Consider the following 19,828-nt stretch of genomic DNA (forward strand, 5'->3'; position numbering starts at 1 on the left):
TGATGCAGAAATGTCTAAATTATTTTGTGACTGGCTCACAGACTGCTTTTCAAATCTTAGCTGGCAATCAGAGCCATGAAAGTATTTCCTTTGATGCATTGTGCTACAGTTAGTTATTTTTTTCACCCTCTGAAATTGAAAGTAAAAATATTTGATTTATTGATGAGAAGCACACTCTCCCTGACTGCTGCATCCTAATTTAATAAATATATCCACAGATGTTGCTCTTCGTAGCCTCAGGATAGGATATCAATGTCTTGGTTTTTTTTCCCACCCTTGTAATATTCCAGCTGCACCACCTGCAATGTATATTTCGCCTCTGATCTTTCCGGTATTGGCCGTCTCTGCCATAAGCTACATTCTTCTCATTTCTTGCGTTTTTCTTTGCAGTCCTTTCATGTGATTAATGAAAAGAATTTGTAGTTTTCATCTGCTCAAATAGCACTAGCAGCACCAGAAATTGACTTTCGAAAAGAGCTTTGGCAGTCCGTTGTCATTTTTAAGCAGATCAGCTATTTTTTTTAAACAGATTCCCGAGACTTTGCAAGTGGCATACTCAGTCAGCCACGGTTTCTCTCTCTTCTACCCCTGTCCTCCGCGGCCCTGTGCTACAGTAGAGCAAAGCCCCTCCTCCCAAGTGCGTTATGGGTGTGTGCAGGCCCGCTGCTCTTATTGCTGTATAAGGACAGAGTGTTGTGCTGTTTTAAGGAGGGAACAAGCTGCCATCTGGTAGTCCTTAAAACCCCTGGAATGCTTTTGCTTTAGTAACACAAACTAAACAAGCCATCCTCGCCAACACGAAGCAAGCTCTTATTTTCTCCTTCTCGCACTTTATCCTCCTCCATTTCTGGGAAAAATGAGAATCCCATTTCATGCTCCAGGATCCCGATTGAGAGCAGTGTGGAGTGGATAGTTGCACATTTAAAAAAAAAAAGTCGAAAGTCATCCAGGCACTTTTAAGGACTAAGGAGAGAGATGAGGCTTCACTTTTGGAAGGCGCTGCCTGGAATTTCTGAAGATCTGATTGCATGATGTTTGACATTTCATGGTTTATTGTTCCAAACACTAGCAAGGCATGTCCAAAATGTCCTTAAATTAAATTGTACGTGTTACATGAAGTGCCTTCTAATGCATCCAGTGGGGGAGGAAAAATCGGGGAAAGTTGAGTTCTAATTTAAGAGCCCACAGTTCACAAACCTTTTTTTACAGGTGTTTGAGCTTAATTTAAACACTTACCATGTTTACTTAAGTATTTAATTTGTTGAAGCAGATGAAGGGTTTGTGTTTAAATGCATTGAAATATGTTCTTTAAAGGCTGAACACATTTATCTCTTCGGTATGTGCTCCTGTGTGGCAAATTATTAATTTCTATCTAAAATGTGGTCAACGTGATGTACTGTACAGTACCTCAAAAATACAAAGTTACGTACCACAATGTTTTCGGGGTGGCCATTTCTTTTAAAGGTCACTGAAAGGGTGAGTGAGTCTGTGCTGCTAATTAACTTTTTAAATTGGGAATTAAACATATCTTATAAACTGTTTCATATACCTAAGTTTAGACCTTTTGTACTGATATACAGCATTCAGCATCCCAGTGTACAGGCTGCATTATATAAAAACATTGGGGTTTGCCAGAATCTTGGGCTCTGGCTGTTTTTTCTGTAGGAGTTACCATTATAGGACAAGAACTGTGGGCACTGAGTCATACAAGCCACTAAACCCTGCTTCCCTGCTGGAATGCTAGTCCTTGTAAGTCTGCCTAGAAGTGAACGCATCAGAGCTTGCATGTGCATGTGTGCACGTCTTGTTTTCAGGTGGCACTCTGAATGGAGAATGTTGAAGACTGTTTGGAAGAGGGTTGTTGGGGGACCTGAGAACCACAGGATTTTAAGATTTTCCGTCCCACATGTACAGCTGTTTCCAATTGTTTCCCCCTCTAACCCTTTCACACAGATTTATGTGCAGTGGGGCTGTGCCTCATGAATCAGTTTTTTTTTTAATCAAAAAGAATTAAACTAATATAAATTAAAAATTTAGTATACAATTGTGAATTGTAGGTTTTCCATATACTTGCATTAAAATCTTATTCATCCTTCCTGGCTTTCTCAGAGAACAGTATGTAACCTTTGTGCAATTTGCTATTTGCTGTTGCCAGTGTGACCGATTCTGTTCACAGTACTGATGGGCTGCCTTCTCTTCCCCACTCAGATATTCGCCATCCCGAAGAGCTCTCTCTCCTACGGAAACCAAGGGACCCGAAAAAGAAGAAGAAAAAGCTGGATGACGCTGAAGAGGATACACTAGAGTTGGAGGGGCCACTCATAACTCCAGGATCAGGTACACACATCTGTTTTTAGGACATTTCTCTCATGTGGTAGTATCTGTAGTTTTGCCCAAGAGTTGCCATAAGCAACACGGGGTTTTTCTGAAGGCAGCAGAGACGCATCTGTGCTTAGAGTACTCTCAGATGTCTTATAGTTACCTCCATTTTGCTTGGCAGCTATTTGTACCAGACTATTGCAAATTTAGAGGTGCTTTTTTCCTTGGGTCACAGTTAGATGTAGTAGGTAAGATGACCAATGCGTTCCTCTGAAGATTTGTTTCTTGGGTTGTCTAAATGAATGTGGAAATATTGTTCTGAGTCCGTATTAAGATTTTAAATTCTGTCACCAAAAATGATGCTTCCATTTTAAATTAAAAACGTTAGCAGGTACCTCGTCAAAGGTATGGGTATTGAATTCAGTATTTTGACTGAATTATTTCACTTCTTACGCTTCTTTGTTCAGTACTTTAAAAGTTCTTACCAGTTTGCCATTTTAGTATGTTGGGTTACGCCCTGCTCAGTGGTGATGAAGTAAACTGATTCTAAACGCATTCCAAACCTGCTCGTATTTGAACCTCGATAAACATGAAATCGTCTTGAACAGTCTCATTGTCACATGCAACCCCCTCCCTTCCATCCTGAGCCAAACAAACATCCACTTTGTGGACATTCCTGTTGCCTCAGGGTGAAAGCGATGGTGGGGAGAAATGACAGACGAAGCCAAACACTTCCAAGAATTCAGCTCTTGTTTTTGTTCATTAATTTCATTTTAAGTCATGTTAGTTCCATTACACCTTAATTTGTGGTGGTGGAGGTTAAATGTTAAAATATTAAAAAAAAGATTGTTGAATCTTTACCAATTTTAGGTTTTTATCTGAAATGTTAATTTGTTTGGAATTTTCGGTATGCCGTATGGACGCAATTTATGATAGACCTCCTGTTACAACCAACATGCATTTATAAGGTAAAGTCTGATTTGAGCAAGCTGGTATAGGGTAAAAGAGAAACATGCGTGCTTTGAAGGGTGTCTTTGTAACTTATTTTGTGTTGCGCAATCTTCTTTTGTTAGTATATTCAAGAAAACTTTTGAAGAGGGGAAAGGTTGCATTGTTATGGTATTGTGGTAAATTGAACTGCCAGCTGGTTTTCAAATTGGACTCTAGGAGCTGTGTCCCATCATGGGGAAGAGAGCTGGCCTCAGTCCAGATGCGTGGGGTCAGAGTGCTGGCCTGACTCCAGCAGTGTGGGGTTGGGATAATGTGAATTCTCACAGTGGCGCAGCTTGGGGCCCCCTGTACACTGATCCCACGAGCAAGGCTCAACAGGGGAGTTTTCCTAGGGTGTGTCATCTGGAGGTGTGAAAATGTACTTTTCTGTTCTGCAACATCTTTGCATGTAAAATACAGCACAGATCACGATAACCGTTCAGCAGCAAAACCTAGTTTCCAAATTTTAAGGACTTGAAAGGACTTTTTGTCTTCTTTTTCAAATCCGTCACTCATCACAGTTTCATAAATGCCAGTCTGGATTAATTTAGCATATTTGGATATTAATTTAGGCAGAGCTACTGTAAATTAAGGTCTATGAAGCCTGGCCATAGGTTAAAAGGGCAGAGCTCATCTGTAGAGATTGATCCACCTGCTGTGGGCAAACATATTTAGGTTTTTCAAAATAATGGCATTAATGAATCTGATTTTTCTATTGAAATACTTTTTGGGAAAATAATTCACTGCAGTAAGAGCAGCCCTATGTTATAGAGGTTGCTACTTTGGGACCTGGGTTCAGTTCTGGACTGGTTTGCCTTGTGAGTAGCATCTGCAATTTGTCCCTTTATATGCACCCTGTAGTGGACCGGTATACCACCCAGGGTGTAGTCCTACCTTCCACCTTATGCTTCTGAGTTCTGCACAACATGTACAAGGAATAAGGGGCTTTGTGATGTACATAACTGTTCTACCTTTTAATTCCTGTTCTGTCTGCTTTTCATCTTTTTGGTTTCCAATTTGGTAACCTGTATACATCAGGTTGGTTGCATGACTGATCAGTCTGATTTTCCATCTCTTTCACCTTTTCTGTCTTTGAATTTCTTAATCTGTCGCTTCTTTTTCTTCCTTCCTTTCCACTTCTCTAGCTTCTGAGGTTATATACATCGGTCCTGTCAAAGGTAAGGTGTCCTATTTCCCAGACTTTTCCTCTACTGCCCTTCCCCAACAGAGAAAAGGTGGTCTGGTCGATATAAAAGGGAAATTGGGAGATATAAATGATAGTTTAATCAAAATGCGCATTTAACTTGCTTGGATCATTAGTGCAAAATTGTTGATTTAGCTGGGTACTTCTTGGTTTCGGTTTGGCCAAAACATCTAGGTTTGTGATCTTCTGTTTTAAGTTTATAATTGTCTTCTTAGCCCTGTCCTGTTTTTTTGTTCAATACATTAAAACCATCAAATGTCTTGAGCTTTCTCTGACTTTTTTTCCCAATAGCTTATTGAAGAACCTTAAACTGACCATCCTCTGTACATGGGATTCTCAAAACCCTTCCCCAGACCTTTTGAAAACTAGTTCTTGCAACCTCACTTTCCCTCTAGCTCTCTAAATTTGCTTCCTTTACCCCCCTCAACTGCATCTTATCATAATTAGTATATTGATTTCACATCTAAAGACATTAGAATGATTCACTGAATTGCTATGGACTAAAATGGTGGGTAAACAGCTTAAACTGTTCAGTAAATTAAAATTGCACGTGGTACATCATGTGTCATGAAACCTTGAACTTGGTTATATTGCGGTCGCTGGGTCGAGACTAACCTTAGTAATATTGACTGCTATATTCCCATTTGGAAAATAATTAGAAGGGTCTGCCACCTTTTAACTGATATATGGCATGTTTCAGAAATACTGTAGTTCATGGAAGATGCACTGGTGGACTGCTGCTAAATTTTTCTTGGTTGTAAAGTAGGGTCTAATATGAATAATCTTTGTGTGAAAATTTGCAGTTTTTGTTTGAATTGTAGTTGTATGCTAGAATCAATGCGTTTATGAGCTATGCTTCAACTTCATTAGTTCCATATGCAAAACTCCACTTATTGCACAACGTTTATGTCTCTCCTCTCTTTTAGGAAGCATCTACTCTAGCCCTGGACTTTACAGTAAGACCATGACGCCCACCTATGACTCTCGAGATGGGAGCCCACTCTCCCCTACCTCTGCCTGGTTTGGAGACAGCCCTCTGTCCGAGGGCAATCCCAGCATCCTTGCTGTCAGCCAGCCCATCTCTTCACCTGAAGTCCTTGCCAAGCTTTACAAGCCTCAGAGCCTCCTGGACAAGGCAAAGATTAACCAGGGGTTAGTATGGGTCTGTGGCCACATTAAAGATCTAAACCAGTCAAGATCTTTTGTTTTGCTTGTGTTTGGAAAGTTTGCAGAGAATCTGATTTTTTTTTTTAAGGTGGCTGGACTCGTCCAGGTCTCTGATGGAACAAGACGTGAAAGAAAATGAGGTGCTGCTCCTTCGGTTCAAATATCACAGTTTCTTTGACCTCAATCCCAAGGTACAAGCAACAAATCATTTTCTGACACGTTCACTAGCTGCTGAATTGTCATTATTTTAGTTAGTCCACCATAAACTGGCCTTAAAATTTCCTATCACAGGTCTAGAGTAACTGCATCTTCTTAATTTAAGCACATTAATCTTGCCTTGTTCTTCAAAGTCTTTTAAAGCCTGTAAAATCATGCATCTACTGTAACTTCAGGTCAATCCTAGTTTACGTGCTCAAAGCATGCTTTGAAACACCATTAGTCATATAATACTAAACCAAGGTAAAGCTGTGGAAACATCTACTGTTTAAAAGGTGCGTAAAGTTTTGATGCAGGAGAGGAAGTGCTGGATTGCAGTAAGTGTTCCTGTGTCAATTGTTTTCTCAGCTGCGAGGTAGAATCGCGGTATAAAGGTCATTTCTTTTGCCTCAACAGTATGATGCTATCCGTGTGAACCAGCTCTATGAGCAAGCCAAGTGGGCTATTCTACTGGAGGAAATAGAGTGCACTGAGGAGGAGATGATGATGTTTGCTGCCTTGCAGGTGAGGAGCAGCACAAAGGCTGAATGTGAATGGAGACCTTGCTAATGAGACAGATCTGCTTAGCATTCTAGGAATGTCAAAGCCAATGTTTTCTCTATGTACTGTTTATCTCGGTGTACTGTTGGTTTTCTCGGGGACTGCTGGGATTTCAGTTAACTGCCTGTCCCATTTGTAACGACGTGACAACAAGGAGAGTTTCCTGCAGTGTTGGTGATCTGAGCTCCTGCTGGGCTTGGCAGTGCTATTTCAGAAGCTCATAAAACTGAATGACAAGACCTTGAGACGCCTGGCTGTCCTCACTTGTGTACGCGTGTGTTTACATTGCGCACTGCATGGACAAATTTAACTCTGAACTTAGGAAGGTTTGATTTTAGGTTTTCTTTTTTTATTCGGTGGCCTTTTTTCTTCTAAAGTTCCCAATTTTTTAATTTTCTTTAATGCGTACAAATGCATTGAAGACTGTCGCTTCCTGTGAGTTAATGCCACAATCTGGATTAGGTTTCACTGGGTACAGCTGTCATTGCAATGTGTATCCGAGCACCTTTCACCTGGAAATGTCAGCACAGCTAAGTATAGGAATTAGCCTGGCATTTACTGCAGTAAAGGTGCTTTTTTTACCAGAAGGCAGCCAGGGAGTCTGCCTTGGTTTCAGCCTTACCGCTGTCTTCCCCTCTCTGTTCCCACTGTGACTTTTCAGGTGGGAGAAGTATGACAGCATTCTTTTAATAGATTGTCAGAGAAATGTCCTGCTACTTTTGAATGTCTAAAAGGAAGAAATGTCTCAAACTGACTGGCATTGTCAGAGAGTCCACAATGATGCAACTGTGTTAAACAATATGGCATAAAAATGTTCAAATGTGCCTTTCACCGTTCTCAGGGGATTGTGGTTATTTTCAGACAAGTTTCTTAATCAAATCAACACGTTAAAAAGCTGTTTTGTTTGGCAGGCTTTAGTTGCAGTTTTTACATTTTTGTGGATAGTGCTAAAATGGTACCTTTCAAAAAAACCTCTGCTCTGCCTCTTTCCTGCAGTACCACATCAATAAGCTGTCCATCATGTCTTCAGACAATCATATGAACAACAGCGAGAAAGAAGTAGACGAGGTTGACGCAGCCCTGTCTGACCTGGAGATTACACTTGAAGGGGGAAAGACCTCTAACACACTGGTAATGTTTCTTTATTAAGATACATCGATTGTTCGTTCCAACACTGGCTATGAGAGGACTGTATCACATCTGTTATACATATTTAAGTTTTAAATTTAAAGGGCATAGGTAGTGTGGGTTTCGGTATCAAACATGTAACCATGAAAAATGAAGTACAGGAATATTTCAGCCAGTGAAGCAGATGTGTTCCATGATATCGCTTTGCTATCAGAAACGTCTTTACCAAAGGCAGAAATAACATATGATGTGTTCCAGGTCTTCAGAGAAGGGCTGTGCAGTAGTAAAATATCATAAGACACCATGAAATATACACTCTACATAGATATTTTTAGAAAACATTAAGGTTGCATACACTCAGTGCCTTGTGCATTATCGGTGCCTGGCTGAGTGGAACTGGCGCTGCGTCATACTGTCCACTCAAACACTTACCATTTTCTCCATAATTGATTCATGTGCGTGTTAGTGGCAGTCAAGTCATTAGTCTGGTTTAAAATAGTCTTTTAAGGTCAACTGTGCTAATCAAAATAAGAGGCCTCTTCACTCATCTGTCCTTCTTAACCATATTTATTTGACCATATTTATATTTTTGTATTCATGCAGTTTACATTTTTATAGCTAATACAGGGAATACAGGTGAAAAACTGCAGATAGGGCCAGGTGAGGCCCACACCTTGTTCCCCGATTGCACATTTTGAACAATTGTATTTTGAATCTTGTTACGTAATTTGTAAAACCTTCAGAAATTTTCAAAAAAACACATTTCATTACAAAGGAGCTTTGTTCTTAAAGCGTTTTAGCCAGGGCATTGCTGAATTACTAAAACTTTCCATTCATACAAAATTGTTGGATTACGCTTTTTCTGATGAACAATGATCCTCTTCAGAGAACGTCTCGGGGAAAGGTTTAAGAGCAAGAAACTACTTTTTTCCTCCTGAGATATACATTTTGATATTGCCAAATCTGTAGAAACCACTGACTTATCAATGATGCGTGTGCTTCCATTTTACTGTACACAGCGTTACAGGCAACATGCTCAAGTATTTTTTTTTCCCCCATTTACAGTGATGATGAATGATATCTGTATTTCTGGTTGTGAATTATTTTTGATAATAGTCACAGATTAATGTTTAATCTCCCTCTTGTCAAAAAATTTCCAAAGCAAACCTAAGCGTACTCCTTACGGACATAAGCGTGTAACGTAAGTTAGTGCTAGGAATTGTGCTCTTCAGGTGCTTCAAATGCCTACAAGAAGGAAGAACATCTTAATAGTGTTATTTTGTGTTCTTGCAAGGTGTAATTATTACCATTATGAATGGTGTGTGAAAGATTGACATTTTCTTGAAAGGCTTAATTGAATGTACCTTTTATTTTTTTTTTAGGGAGATATCACGTCTATTCCTGAACTTGCTGATTATGTCAAAGTTTTCAAGTAAGTATAAAGTCTTTCAGAGGCCAGAACTGATTAGGGTTTCTCTGTGGTGTAATTTTAATTCAATTAATGTTTTTTTCAGAAACCAGGCAACCAGTTATATGCTGGGCTTGAAGTGCAGCCAGCTGTTGGAGGCAGATATTATAAAAATTAAATGCATAACTCTTCCAGACTAATACCAGTGGAGGCAAATTGTAATCAGAGAACTCACTTATGTATTCCCTATTGAGTATGAGCAGCATTTATGAGTCTGGGCAGTTGTTATACCATTGTTACATGTTTGCCATGAATCTAGCATAAGAAATTTGAGTCATGCTATTGTGATTTTAAAGACACCAGAGGCCATGACCTCTTCAGCTTTGATATAGACAAGTACTTAGTCAGGTAACAACTGGAACTGGAGTTTCTGGTTGAATGGGAAGGGGGATTGTTCCCTCTTAAGTTATTTTGAGGAACATTCCTTTAACATTAGATCTCTTCCCTTTTCAAGATTTTCTTCACTGCCAGCTTACACATCCACTCAGTAGTGAGTTCCCTTTCATTTCTATGCTGACTCAAGATATTTATCTCCTGAGCTATAAAAACTAGTGAAGATTTTTTTAGTGCCTTTTTCTTGGCTCAAACTGAAGGAGCAGTTTCCTGTAGTGGCCTAATAGGTTTTTTTTTTTTTCATTTCAGACCAAAGAAGCTGACACTAAAAGGCTATAAACAGTACTGGTGCACTTTTAAGGACATTACAATTTCCTGTTATAAGAGCAGGGAGGAGGCTCATGGGACACCAGCACACCAAATGAATCTAAGAGGTGAGAGCAAATTTGTTTTGGGGCTGTTCAAGGACTTGGCTTCCACGAACTCTATATAGAGTATTCGGTAAACCTGCAAAGTACATAGCTATCCTGAAAAAGCCTATTTATCTGCTCCTTTTAAAGTAGAATCTACAAGCATTCAGTACTAACATCTCTTACTGCAGTTGTGAAGATAGAAGTAATGTTTTCTCCAAGAGACACGTTTTTCTGGCACCATTGCAGTATTGAAGCCCATACCTTGTACTTTTGCAGTTTATCAGCAAGAGATCCACATACTCCAAGCCATTCAACTTGTGGATGAGCCGAATTAGTGCAGTAACATAAATGAGTGGTGAATTTAATATCGATCTATATTGATTATCTAGAACGGCAGAGAAATGTGGAATATACCTTATTTGCATGGTAGAGAAACCATATAACGCAACTTGAATCCTCCATTCATGTCGGCTTACTGAGTGATTGTCTAAAACCTTCAAAAACGGGAGATCTATGCGGTTTCCACCCCTCTAGTTAATCAAATGTTTTTACATTTTCACATTTTTAAATTACATTCATTAAGGTGGGTGCAAAAGGTCACATTGCAACCAGTCTTCATTTGATCTGCTAATTTACATGATTAAACTAACCTGCATGTTGCATCTACAGTCAGACTTCCATTTTTGTATGTTCTTCTGTTTTTTTAGACTAATCCACGTTTTGTGGACAGTCAAAGTCATTTCCTCCCATTTTAAGTAGACAGTTATATAAAGCGTCAGTAGTTGTGCTTAATTTTATACACCACTCATCTATAAGCTTCTCCCCAATAATTATTAATGGAAACATCTTATGGTTATAGGTTCTGTAATGGGTTTTGTTTAAGGCTTCATCATAGTGCATCCTTCTTCTTTTGGTCTCCATTTCTCTTAAAACTGTTTAGTATCTTGACTAACTGGCTATCTGTGGAATTGTCAGTAGCTTTTACACTTCATCCTTGTTTAATAGTTCTCCCTTATTTACCCAGGTTGTGAGGTGACACCAGATGTCAACATCTCTGGACAGAAGTTCAACATCAAGCTGCTGATCCCTGTGGCTGACGGCATGAATGAGATTTGGCTGCGCTGTGACAATGTGAGCATAACACTTCAGTAATCTTGAGCTGCTCGGAGCTGTTCTGGACTCTCCTTGCTGCCTGCTTGATTACAGTCACAGGTTTCGCAATTTTGTGCTCATTTTGCAGTTTTGATGGCCTGGCCTTGTAAACTCCTCCAAAAGTTTCTGGTTTTGGTTTCAGTAAACTGCATGAGGGCATCATCTCTCGAGGAAGGGAATGTTTGGAATAATGGTTTTTAAACTTCAAACAATGTTCTGTTTGATGACAGGAAAAGCAGTATGCCAGCTGGATGGCAGCTTGCCGACTGGCATCTAAAGGGAAGACGATGGCAGACAGCTCTTACAATCTGGAGGTCCAGAACATCCTGTCCTTCCTCAAGATGCAGCATATGAATCCTGACCCTCAGATGATTGCTGAACCAATCAACACTGACATCAATCCAGAGTGCCTGGTGTCGCCACGCTATCTCAAGAAGTACAAGAACAAGCAGGTAATCATGGATGGAGATGCCACTACAACGTCGCTGGCTGTAAAGAGGTGACCCTGGCTAACCAGGCGTTCATACACGGCTGTTCGAGATCTTTGGCGCACAGGTATCCCTAAACTACTGAGGTTTGAAGAGAGTAAGGGGAATTGCCATAAGAACTGAGTTTTTAAACAGGCATGATAAATCCACTCTCTTCCCCCCAGCTCCAGAGGGTCACAGAGTCCTGCAGCCTTATATAGGAGTGAAGTAGGTCTTGCTGTAACTGCACAGTCTTTCTGTAGAAAGACTGCAGGTCAGCATGACGATGAAGACTGTGAGGCGGGAAGTTGTTTACACTGGAGTCTGTTTGATGGCTCCCAGCTGCAGCCGCCCCATCATATTTGGATGTGTAACATCTGTCTCTCCTCTGAAAGAATGCAGTGCCAAAAAATGCCATTTTCTGGGAGGAGTGAGGAATCCCACTGTGCCTAAGAACTCAGCTGGGTTTGTTTTGTCCCACGCAAGACATGGGGCTAATGTGTCCTGCAGGTCAGAAAGCTTTGCATAGTTCTTGCTGATCAAGAGCAGTTAATTACGGAAAGTTTGTTAGTGTTGGTATATACAGTATGAAGACAGAGATCAACACGGAAGCTTATATAGTCAGATCTTTTTGTTCTTAGCTCAACTGATAGGAGTGACAGGGTCAATTTTATTTCAGACGAAGCATTTCTGATTAAGCTTCTAGAATGTTCTTTTTGATGCATGGATTTCAATGAAATTTAAACAGGGTTTTAAGCATTTGAGCTGTAACCAGGGCATAAAATCATAAATTGTCAGGCCAACACAACAGAACATGGAGGGTTCTCACAAAACCTGATATGGGGAAATGAGCTAAAGATGAATAAATTTGAAGGTCTCCAATTTTGTGGGAGGAAATAACTTACCAACTAGTCAAACCAAAGATCAAAAGCAAAACCCTTTAGCTGGCTAATGTAACAAAACTTTATACACAGAGACAAAAACAGGTTTAAGTTTGTTATGCACTGCTTCTGAGTGATGTTAATACTGGTAGTTGATGGAATGTGGGGTTTTTAAATGAGCAAACTTATGGTAAGTCAGTGGGACAACAGTGTTTCTGCTGCTACGAAGATTGTGATGAGTTTACAGACAATGGCCGAGTCTTTGCACAAAAGAAAAAATTGATAGTCTGGTGTCCATATCACAGCAACAAATGGAAAGTGATTAGTCAGCACTTAACATCTGAGAAAAAACCAATGGACAATTGTGGCTGTTTTTCCATTTCCTGGCTTTGAGTGCTATAGAACAGAGTAAAGTACAGTCAGTGTACTGTGCAGTTGGCACGGCTCCAGGTTTATTTGCAGTTGATCTTCTGGAGAGGGCATGCAGCCACGACATGAAAGCACTGGAAACATCAGATCGTAGAATGCTGGGGAGTGCAAAGGGGGCAGGGGGAGACCATCAGGAAATGAGCTGCTCTTGGAATGTGGCTCTTCAAATTAGCCTGGGAAAATGAACAGCAACTATCAACTGCCTGCAAAGTGTCCTATTATTTACTTAGTTCTTGCTGTCTTCTATTGATTTTACTTTCAATGCCAGAAAGGAAGCAGGAGCATTGAGATCACATTCTTAAACAAACATCCTTATGAACTAGATAGGGTATTCACAGCTTTACTTTTAAATACCCACTTCAGACTGCAGTGCACTTAAGAGGTCTGTGATGTCTTAGTTCATACTGCCCTCTGCTGGAAGATAGCATCACAACATTGACCAAAGTGGTTTGAAGGCTGAAGTTTCTGATTTTGTCCACATTAGTGTTGTTTTCTAAAAACACTGAAGAACAATTATTAGACTTGTAAAGAACTAGACCATCAAATGAGCTGTGGATTGGAGTGTTATATTTCACTACAGGACAATAAGCAATATGGAGTCATACTGGAAGTTAGCAGGGAGCTCCTTGTTTCGATATATTGCTTGTTTTTAAATTTTGACCCAGAAAACAATTGATTCATAGTTTTAACATGCTACACTTTTTTAAAATTGTATATATTCTTTCAGAACCTATCGCCAAATTGTAAACCGTTGCACAAATTCACGTTTTTTTCTAGGCTCACGTCAAAGAGCTCTTAAACCACACACAGGAAAATGAGGAATTTCAGATAGACTGCTCCAGTTTGCCCACATACGAGCCATCCAGCTCTTGACACATCACAGACCACATGGCTCCATACAGGAGGCTCAGCGCTCAGAGGAGGAGAGGCACATCCATCACTGACAACACTGCAACCCTGAAAGTGCCAGGGAAGTCACAGAGGTCCTTGTGTTGGGTGGAACCAAACCACAGTCATGTCCAACTATTCCCACTTTCCCTTCTGCACTATTGGCCAATTATTCCAAAGCTTGGGAAATTCAGGTCACATTTGACAGGTGACATGATCCACGCTTGAACCCATGATGCCTGAATTATATAGCTTAACCTGTTCTCAGGTAAGCGCCTTTAATGGCTGACCATCTTGGGGACCAAATGACTACATCGATGTACCGACATCCTTAAAGAATTTGCACAGCATGGGTTATGAGTGTTAAAAGGGTATTTCAAGTGCATTTCCAGGGAAGGTCCTGCTCTGAGCTGTTAAGTGGGTTAGGCTATGGCCATGTTGGAATCTGCTTGGTCGTAGTAGGCTATATTTGCTGCTTCCTTTTCTTGCTGAAATCAAATGCATGAGTCCTGGCTTGAACATCTTGTTTTGTTTCTGCTATTTGTTTTGCAGCAGTTTCTCCGCTTGATTGCCTTGTTCTCACTGCTTTTTTCTTTCTTTCTGCTCCTCCCCTCCTTTCTGCTCATCCTGCCATCTTCAGCCAGGCTATATAAGGGACTTGGTAAGTGAAGTCATCGGATTAAAGTGGCACTGTCAAAAAGCCACCATCGAAGCAGTTCCAAAAACCCGCTTCGTGGGTTAAAATGTTTATAGTTTGAGCAGCTTCAAATGAGATAGTGTTAAGTCATTGCACAGAACTTGGTGTCAGTGTAAACTGACCAAAACTGCAGTCTTCTGTGGTATTTTTTGAACGATTTAAAAATGGGACTGCGACATTGTGGTTTACCATGGGTTCAGAACCAAAGGTGTGAGAACTATGAGATTCACATGCTTATTTGTGGTCGCCCAGGCCATAGTATTTTAATAGGTACGCTGCTATTGCCGCTGTCTAGGTATATTGTAAAGTCCCGTTCCTTCTTGTCCTATTGTGACACCACACTGCAATCCTGGGAAAACCGGTGTACATTCCTCACAGTTGAGCTTTGATGCTCCTTTGCTGGAATTTGCTGTGTGGGGGTTCCCTCAGCTGCGGAGCAGGGGTTTGTGATGCTGCCTGTGCTTCCTTTGCAGATATCTGCCAGGATCCTGGAGGCTCACCAGAATGTTGCCCAGATGAGCCTCATTGAAGCCAAAATGAGATTCATCCAAGCCTGGCAGTCGCTTCCCGAATTTGGCATTACGCACTTCCTTGCTAAGTACGTTTCTGCCAAATGAGGCTTTGTGAAAGAGTATGTTTGTAAAGAGAACATCCGTGAGCTGAAGACATGAACGGTCTGAGGTCAACACCTGAATTGCTCTATGCCAGTTCTCGCATTTGTGGCGGTTTTTAACTACGATAGGATGCTACCTGAACATCTTGCAGAATTTATGCACAAACAACATTTTGGTGGTTGGTCTCAGAGTCAGTTCATATAAAATAGCTGTGAGTTTTGTGCTGCTTTTGTTTAGGCTTTAAAAGGAAATGTCTCACTGCCTCAGGTTCCAGGGTGGGAAGAGAGAGGAGCTGATAGGAATTACCTACAACAGGCTGATCCGCATGGATGCGAGCACGGGAGATGCCATCAAGACTTGGCGATTCAGCAACATGAAGCAGTGGAACGTTAACTGGGAGATAAAAATGGTATGTTACTGGTGCTTATGGCTAAATATCCAGTAATTGAAGTAATTATAATCCTTATACTTAAGTATAAGGTGCTTTTCTGGACACTTCACTCAAAGCGCTTTACATGGGGACTCTCCTCCACCACCAATGTGCAGCCTCACCTGGATGATGTGACGGCAGCCATAGTGCACCAGTACGCTCCCCACACACCAGCTATCAGTTTGGAGGAGAACAGAGTGATGAAGCCAGTTCATAGATTATTAGGAGGCTATGAGTGGTAAAGGCAGGGGGAAATTTGGCCGGGACACCAGGGATAACATCTGTACTTGTTCCCCCAAAAACCCTCCTTGGGATTTTGAATGACCACGGAGTGTCAGGGCCTTAGTTTTACATCCCATCCAAACAAGGACAGCACCTCTTTTTTTAAAGTATAATGTTCCCGTCACTATACTGGGGCATTAGGACCCCCACAGTCCATAGGGTGAATGCCTCTCTAGGGATTTCACTAACACCTCTTCCAGCAACAACCTTAGCTTTCCCAGGAGGCCTCCCATCCAGGTACTGACCAGGCTCACACCAGCTTAGCTTCAGTAGACTGTCAGTGGTATTCATTTTCAGCTAGTGTAGATATTTTTTTAAAGTGAAGTACAGTTCACATCCTGTTTATAATGAGTACAAACATATGTCAACATTTTCCAGATGTCTTAAAAAAGGGCTAATTTTGGTTGTCTAAAAGCTTTTCATGGAGAAATATTATTTCTGTGTAAATGAAACTTTCTTCAGAACCTAAACTTCTCAGTTTCCACCTTCTGCCTGTTTAGAACATAGCCATCAGTACCTGAGCACTATTACTGAAATATTAGAATTATCTGGGTATCTACAGTAGTGAATCACTTTTTTTTTTATGATTCCATTTGCTTTGTCATTGTATTCAGATGTGACGTCAGTCAGATCAGTGAGTGCCTCTGTTGTAACGGTTGTTTCTTGTTTCTTCCTGGTTCCCAGGTGACGGTGGAGTTTGCGGATGAGCCCAGCCTCTCTTTCATCTGCACGGAGGTGGACTGCAAGGTCGTGCACGAGTTCATCGGTGGGTACATCTTCCTCTCGACGCGTGCCAAGGATCAGAACGAGAGCCTGGATGAGGAGATGTTCTACAAGCTCACCAGCGGATGGGTCTGATCCAGGAGGGTTGAGGGAAGAGGAGCAGGGTGGAAGTGGAAGTGGGGTTCTGCCGTGCGAAGGATCCGGCATGGTTGGGCCATTCACTTCAAAATGAAGCCATTGCGTTAACTTGACATGTATTCAAACACTAATCATACTCTGTCACAGTCCAGATGAACAGATGACAGCTGGGAATACTCAGACCTCCCATGGTTTCAGTAGCAGGTGCAGTGATTGACCAACAGGTGGAGCCTGCTGTTGAAAATAAAATAGCTTCTCGCCAGCTCTCGGCAAAGCTTCTGCTGTGTGACACACCGGAGAACTGTTAACTCTTGTGTGCTCCAGAATTGTCATCGTTTCTAACATGGAGAAAAAATAGTTTTGGTCAAAGTTCTTAGATTTGCAGGACAGTTTAATTTGATTTGCAGCCATTATATAATTACATTTATTTGCCCAAATGACAGATTAATACAGAGAAATGTTGCCAGTACCCATCTCACTGTTCTTATATCTCTCTATAGCCAGAAATTAACCAGTCCCTGCTAGTTAAAGATATCTTTTTGGCTGTGTTTTTGTTTTGTTGGTGCTTTTTATACTGCCTGTATAAAGTAACTACACATGTCCAGTTAAATTGTTGAATCTTTCCAGGTTATGTTTTAACGTCTGCATTGATTTATGGCAGCAAAAATTCCTCTCTCTCCAGGACTCAGCCATTGTTCCTGCACTTGAGGCTTTTCTCCCTATCCTCTTTTTAAGCTCTAAACTCATTCTGTTTAGGTCAAAAACATACTAAAACTATTTAAAAATTTTAATATTCATTGGGATTAGTTGAAATTGACAACTGTAGCTTGGAATCTATGGGCTTAAAACCCCATTGTAGCAGTTCGAATTGAAAAACATCACTACCACATTGTTTTCCAGGCCTTTGTCACCAGTGGATCTTGGAAAGAGGAGTATTCTAAGAATGTGAGCTATAAACATCAGAGTTCTTTATTTAGCTTCACAGTTGCTCTGCTACAGCTCAGTGGAGATTCTAGCCTTTTAAATAGCTTTTTTTAATCCACCCCTGCCCTTTAATGAATGACCAGACCTTTCTGTGTACCTGCAAACATCAGCCTAACTTTGGAGATGATGGTATGAGTGGACCTGAGTCACCAGTTATTCCCGAACACAACAATGTTACTGATGTTTGTCAGAACAACTACAATTCCAGTTTGTCCATTCCATCAAGCTTCTGTGACCTCAGCTGAACTTGTCTTTTTGTTTTCCTCTTTCCTTCCCCTAATGGTTTTTCACTAAGCATGTAAAAATCTGCATGACTTTGGATCTCTAGGACAGTGATTACTTACCATCTCCACCAGGCATCGTCCCTGATGTCCTCCTAGAGAAGATGCCAAAGGTCTCCAGTGGTGGTCTGAGAGATTTATGGTTCAGATGCTTCCCCAGTTGTGTGTTCTAAGCGGCTGTTACTACAAATATTAGAGCATTGCTCAAACTGGATTGTGAAGGGTTTCTCTCTTTTTGTTTAAGCTCGTTGACCTATTAATTTTTCCTCGCCATACTTATTTTACACCGTATAGTATTATGCAACATCATTGTATTACTCACCAGCAGTGTCACCAGTTTTAAGAAGAAATATGCAAAGTCCATTTTATTCTCTCTATATGAAGGAACGCTAAATGAAGTATTCGTTTTGTGTAACTAATGTAAAAACACAAGTTTTATATAATTGTACAGTCTTTTTTTTGAAGTATAGTTTCACAGAGGACAAAAGTAGCCTTTGGTTTTGTGTAATATGAAGTTCTGTGCCTGCCAATGTTAAGGTCTTATGAAGTTGTTTTTTTTAAAGTATATATAAATATATTAAAATGCTGGTCTCAAACTCCAGGTCTAGATATTTCCCCATATTTTTATAATAACTTTTTTTATGTAGGGTATCTGTATTTATCTTTGCATTCTGGAACTGGCACCTACTCTTCCATTACTCTTTGAGATTGTAGTATGTCAGGCTTCATTGTATGCATGTCTTGCATTTGGCTCTCAAATTGTATAATTCCTCCTCACACACTCTTGTTCCTAACTAAGCGTTTTAAATTGAGAAAAGCTTCTCCTTTTGTTCAAACACTCTTGCCTTATTCTCTGACAGTTCATTATGTTTTTTCATAGCACCATTGGGTAGCATTTTTTTTTTATTGGAAGCTGTATGCTCACCAGAATACAAAAGCATGAAGGAGCCTTTTTGTTTATCCCTGGAGTTTGAGACTTCATGCCATAGAATGAAGTAAAAAAATTGCAAGCTTTGCCTCTTTAGTGTTTTCCTCTTTATAACCCATTAGTTTTGTGCCTTGGATGTTCAGGACAGTAAGGCATGGCCTGTTTTTAGACTGTAAAAATGCATTATTTTAAAAAATAAAAAATAATTTTTATTTATGTTTTAGGTGCTTTATTTTTGAGATGCAGAAATACAGTATTAAGCTTTTGTGGTGTCTTAACATGGCACTAATCTTACCAAGGCAGTCTCCTTTGAATATTACGGGTGATCGAGCCATAGACAGTATTAGTCTGCCAAGAGAATCCCTGAAATCAACATTCATTTGTTTTCAATGTGGTTTGTTGCTATGGAATAATTTGACAATAAAATTAAATTGGTTATTGAATTGGTGTGCTGGCTGAATTGTCCAAAACAGCTTATTAGAATGTGGTTAAAGAGTCATTCATTTTCATACTAGGACTTTTTTGTGCAATGGTACTCTCAGCCAGCAGGGAGCAGGGTGCAATTGTCCTGTTTTCCCAGTGGAATGACTATAGAGCCTTATATTGCTTTGCCTGTACAACTGTAAATCTCTGACCTTTATAATAATGATAGAAGTGGAGCTGTGGAAGAAGTAGTATTTTTAAAGTAACTTTTGTGCAGGATGCACTTGAGAAACATTTACAGTGCTTTTGTTTGCAGTCTGTGCGTATGTTTACCAGTTCATACGACTCTCTGAAAACGTCTTCAGTCTCCCGACGTTGATCTTGAATTCCTATTAATATTCGTGCATTTGTTAACTTTGTAATGCTGTTAGTATCACATTTGATTCCACTTCTTGTTAAAAGCGAGGATTCTTATTGCTAATGATTGTTGGCATTATCAGAGCACGTTGAGAGCCTCTGCTTTCAAACCATCCTCTTACAATGGAAGACCAAGGTATGATTTCAGTGGTGTGCTGTCAGCTGAAGGATTTCTGCCAGTGCTACAAGGGGATTGGTGGGTGTATTTATGAACACTGGGGTGCTATGGCGTCATCAATACCATCTTGAAGGCAGAAGCTCTTATTTTAAGTACTCCTGATTTTATTTGGAACTCCTGTTCATGTTATTGCTTAAT

At 40.3% G+C, this 19,828-nt stretch overlaps 1 protein-coding gene across 4 annotated transcripts in view; it reads left to right on the plus strand.

Moving 5' to 3' along the window:
- fermt2 (FERM domain containing kindlin 2) overlaps positions 1–19,115 on the plus strand; it is a 40,702-nt gene extending 21,587 nt beyond the window's left edge. Inside the window, exons 4-17 of one of the 4 annotated variants that reach the window (XM_088648324.1) lie at positions 2,209–2,337; positions 4,455–4,487; positions 5,440–5,665; positions 5,769–5,871; positions 6,293–6,400; positions 7,433–7,567; positions 8,947–8,996; positions 9,675–9,799; positions 10,803–10,909; positions 11,161–11,382; positions 14,236–14,256; positions 14,766–14,890; positions 15,174–15,315; positions 16,303–19,115. In XM_088648324.1, the coding sequence (XP_088504450.1) occupies positions 2,209–2,337; positions 4,455–4,487; positions 5,440–5,665; positions 5,769–5,871; positions 6,293–6,400; positions 7,433–7,567; positions 8,947–8,996; positions 9,675–9,799; positions 10,803–10,909; positions 11,161–11,382; positions 14,236–14,256; positions 14,766–14,890; positions 15,174–15,315; positions 16,303–16,476 (1,700 nt within the window). In that variant the 3' untranslated portion in view covers positions 16,477–19,115. The remainder of the gene's footprint in view (positions 1–2,208; positions 2,338–4,454; positions 4,488–5,439; positions 5,666–5,768; positions 5,872–6,292; positions 6,401–7,432; positions 7,568–8,946; positions 8,997–9,674; positions 9,800–10,802; positions 10,910–11,160; positions 11,383–14,235; positions 14,257–14,765; positions 14,891–15,173; positions 15,316–16,302) is intronic. The other 3 variants (XM_088648325.1, XM_088648326.1, XM_088648327.1) reach the window with 3 other exon arrangements.
- The last annotated feature ends 713 nt before the right edge of the window (positions 19,116–19,828 follow it).

This window comes from Lepisosteus platostomus, chromosome 10, assembly GCF_059453375.1.
Source record: "Lepisosteus platostomus isolate fLepPlt1 chromosome 10, fLepPlt1.hap1, whole genome shotgun sequence".
Lineage (NCBI taxonomy): Eukaryota > Metazoa > Chordata > Actinopteri > Semionotiformes > Lepisosteidae > Lepisosteus > Lepisosteus platostomus.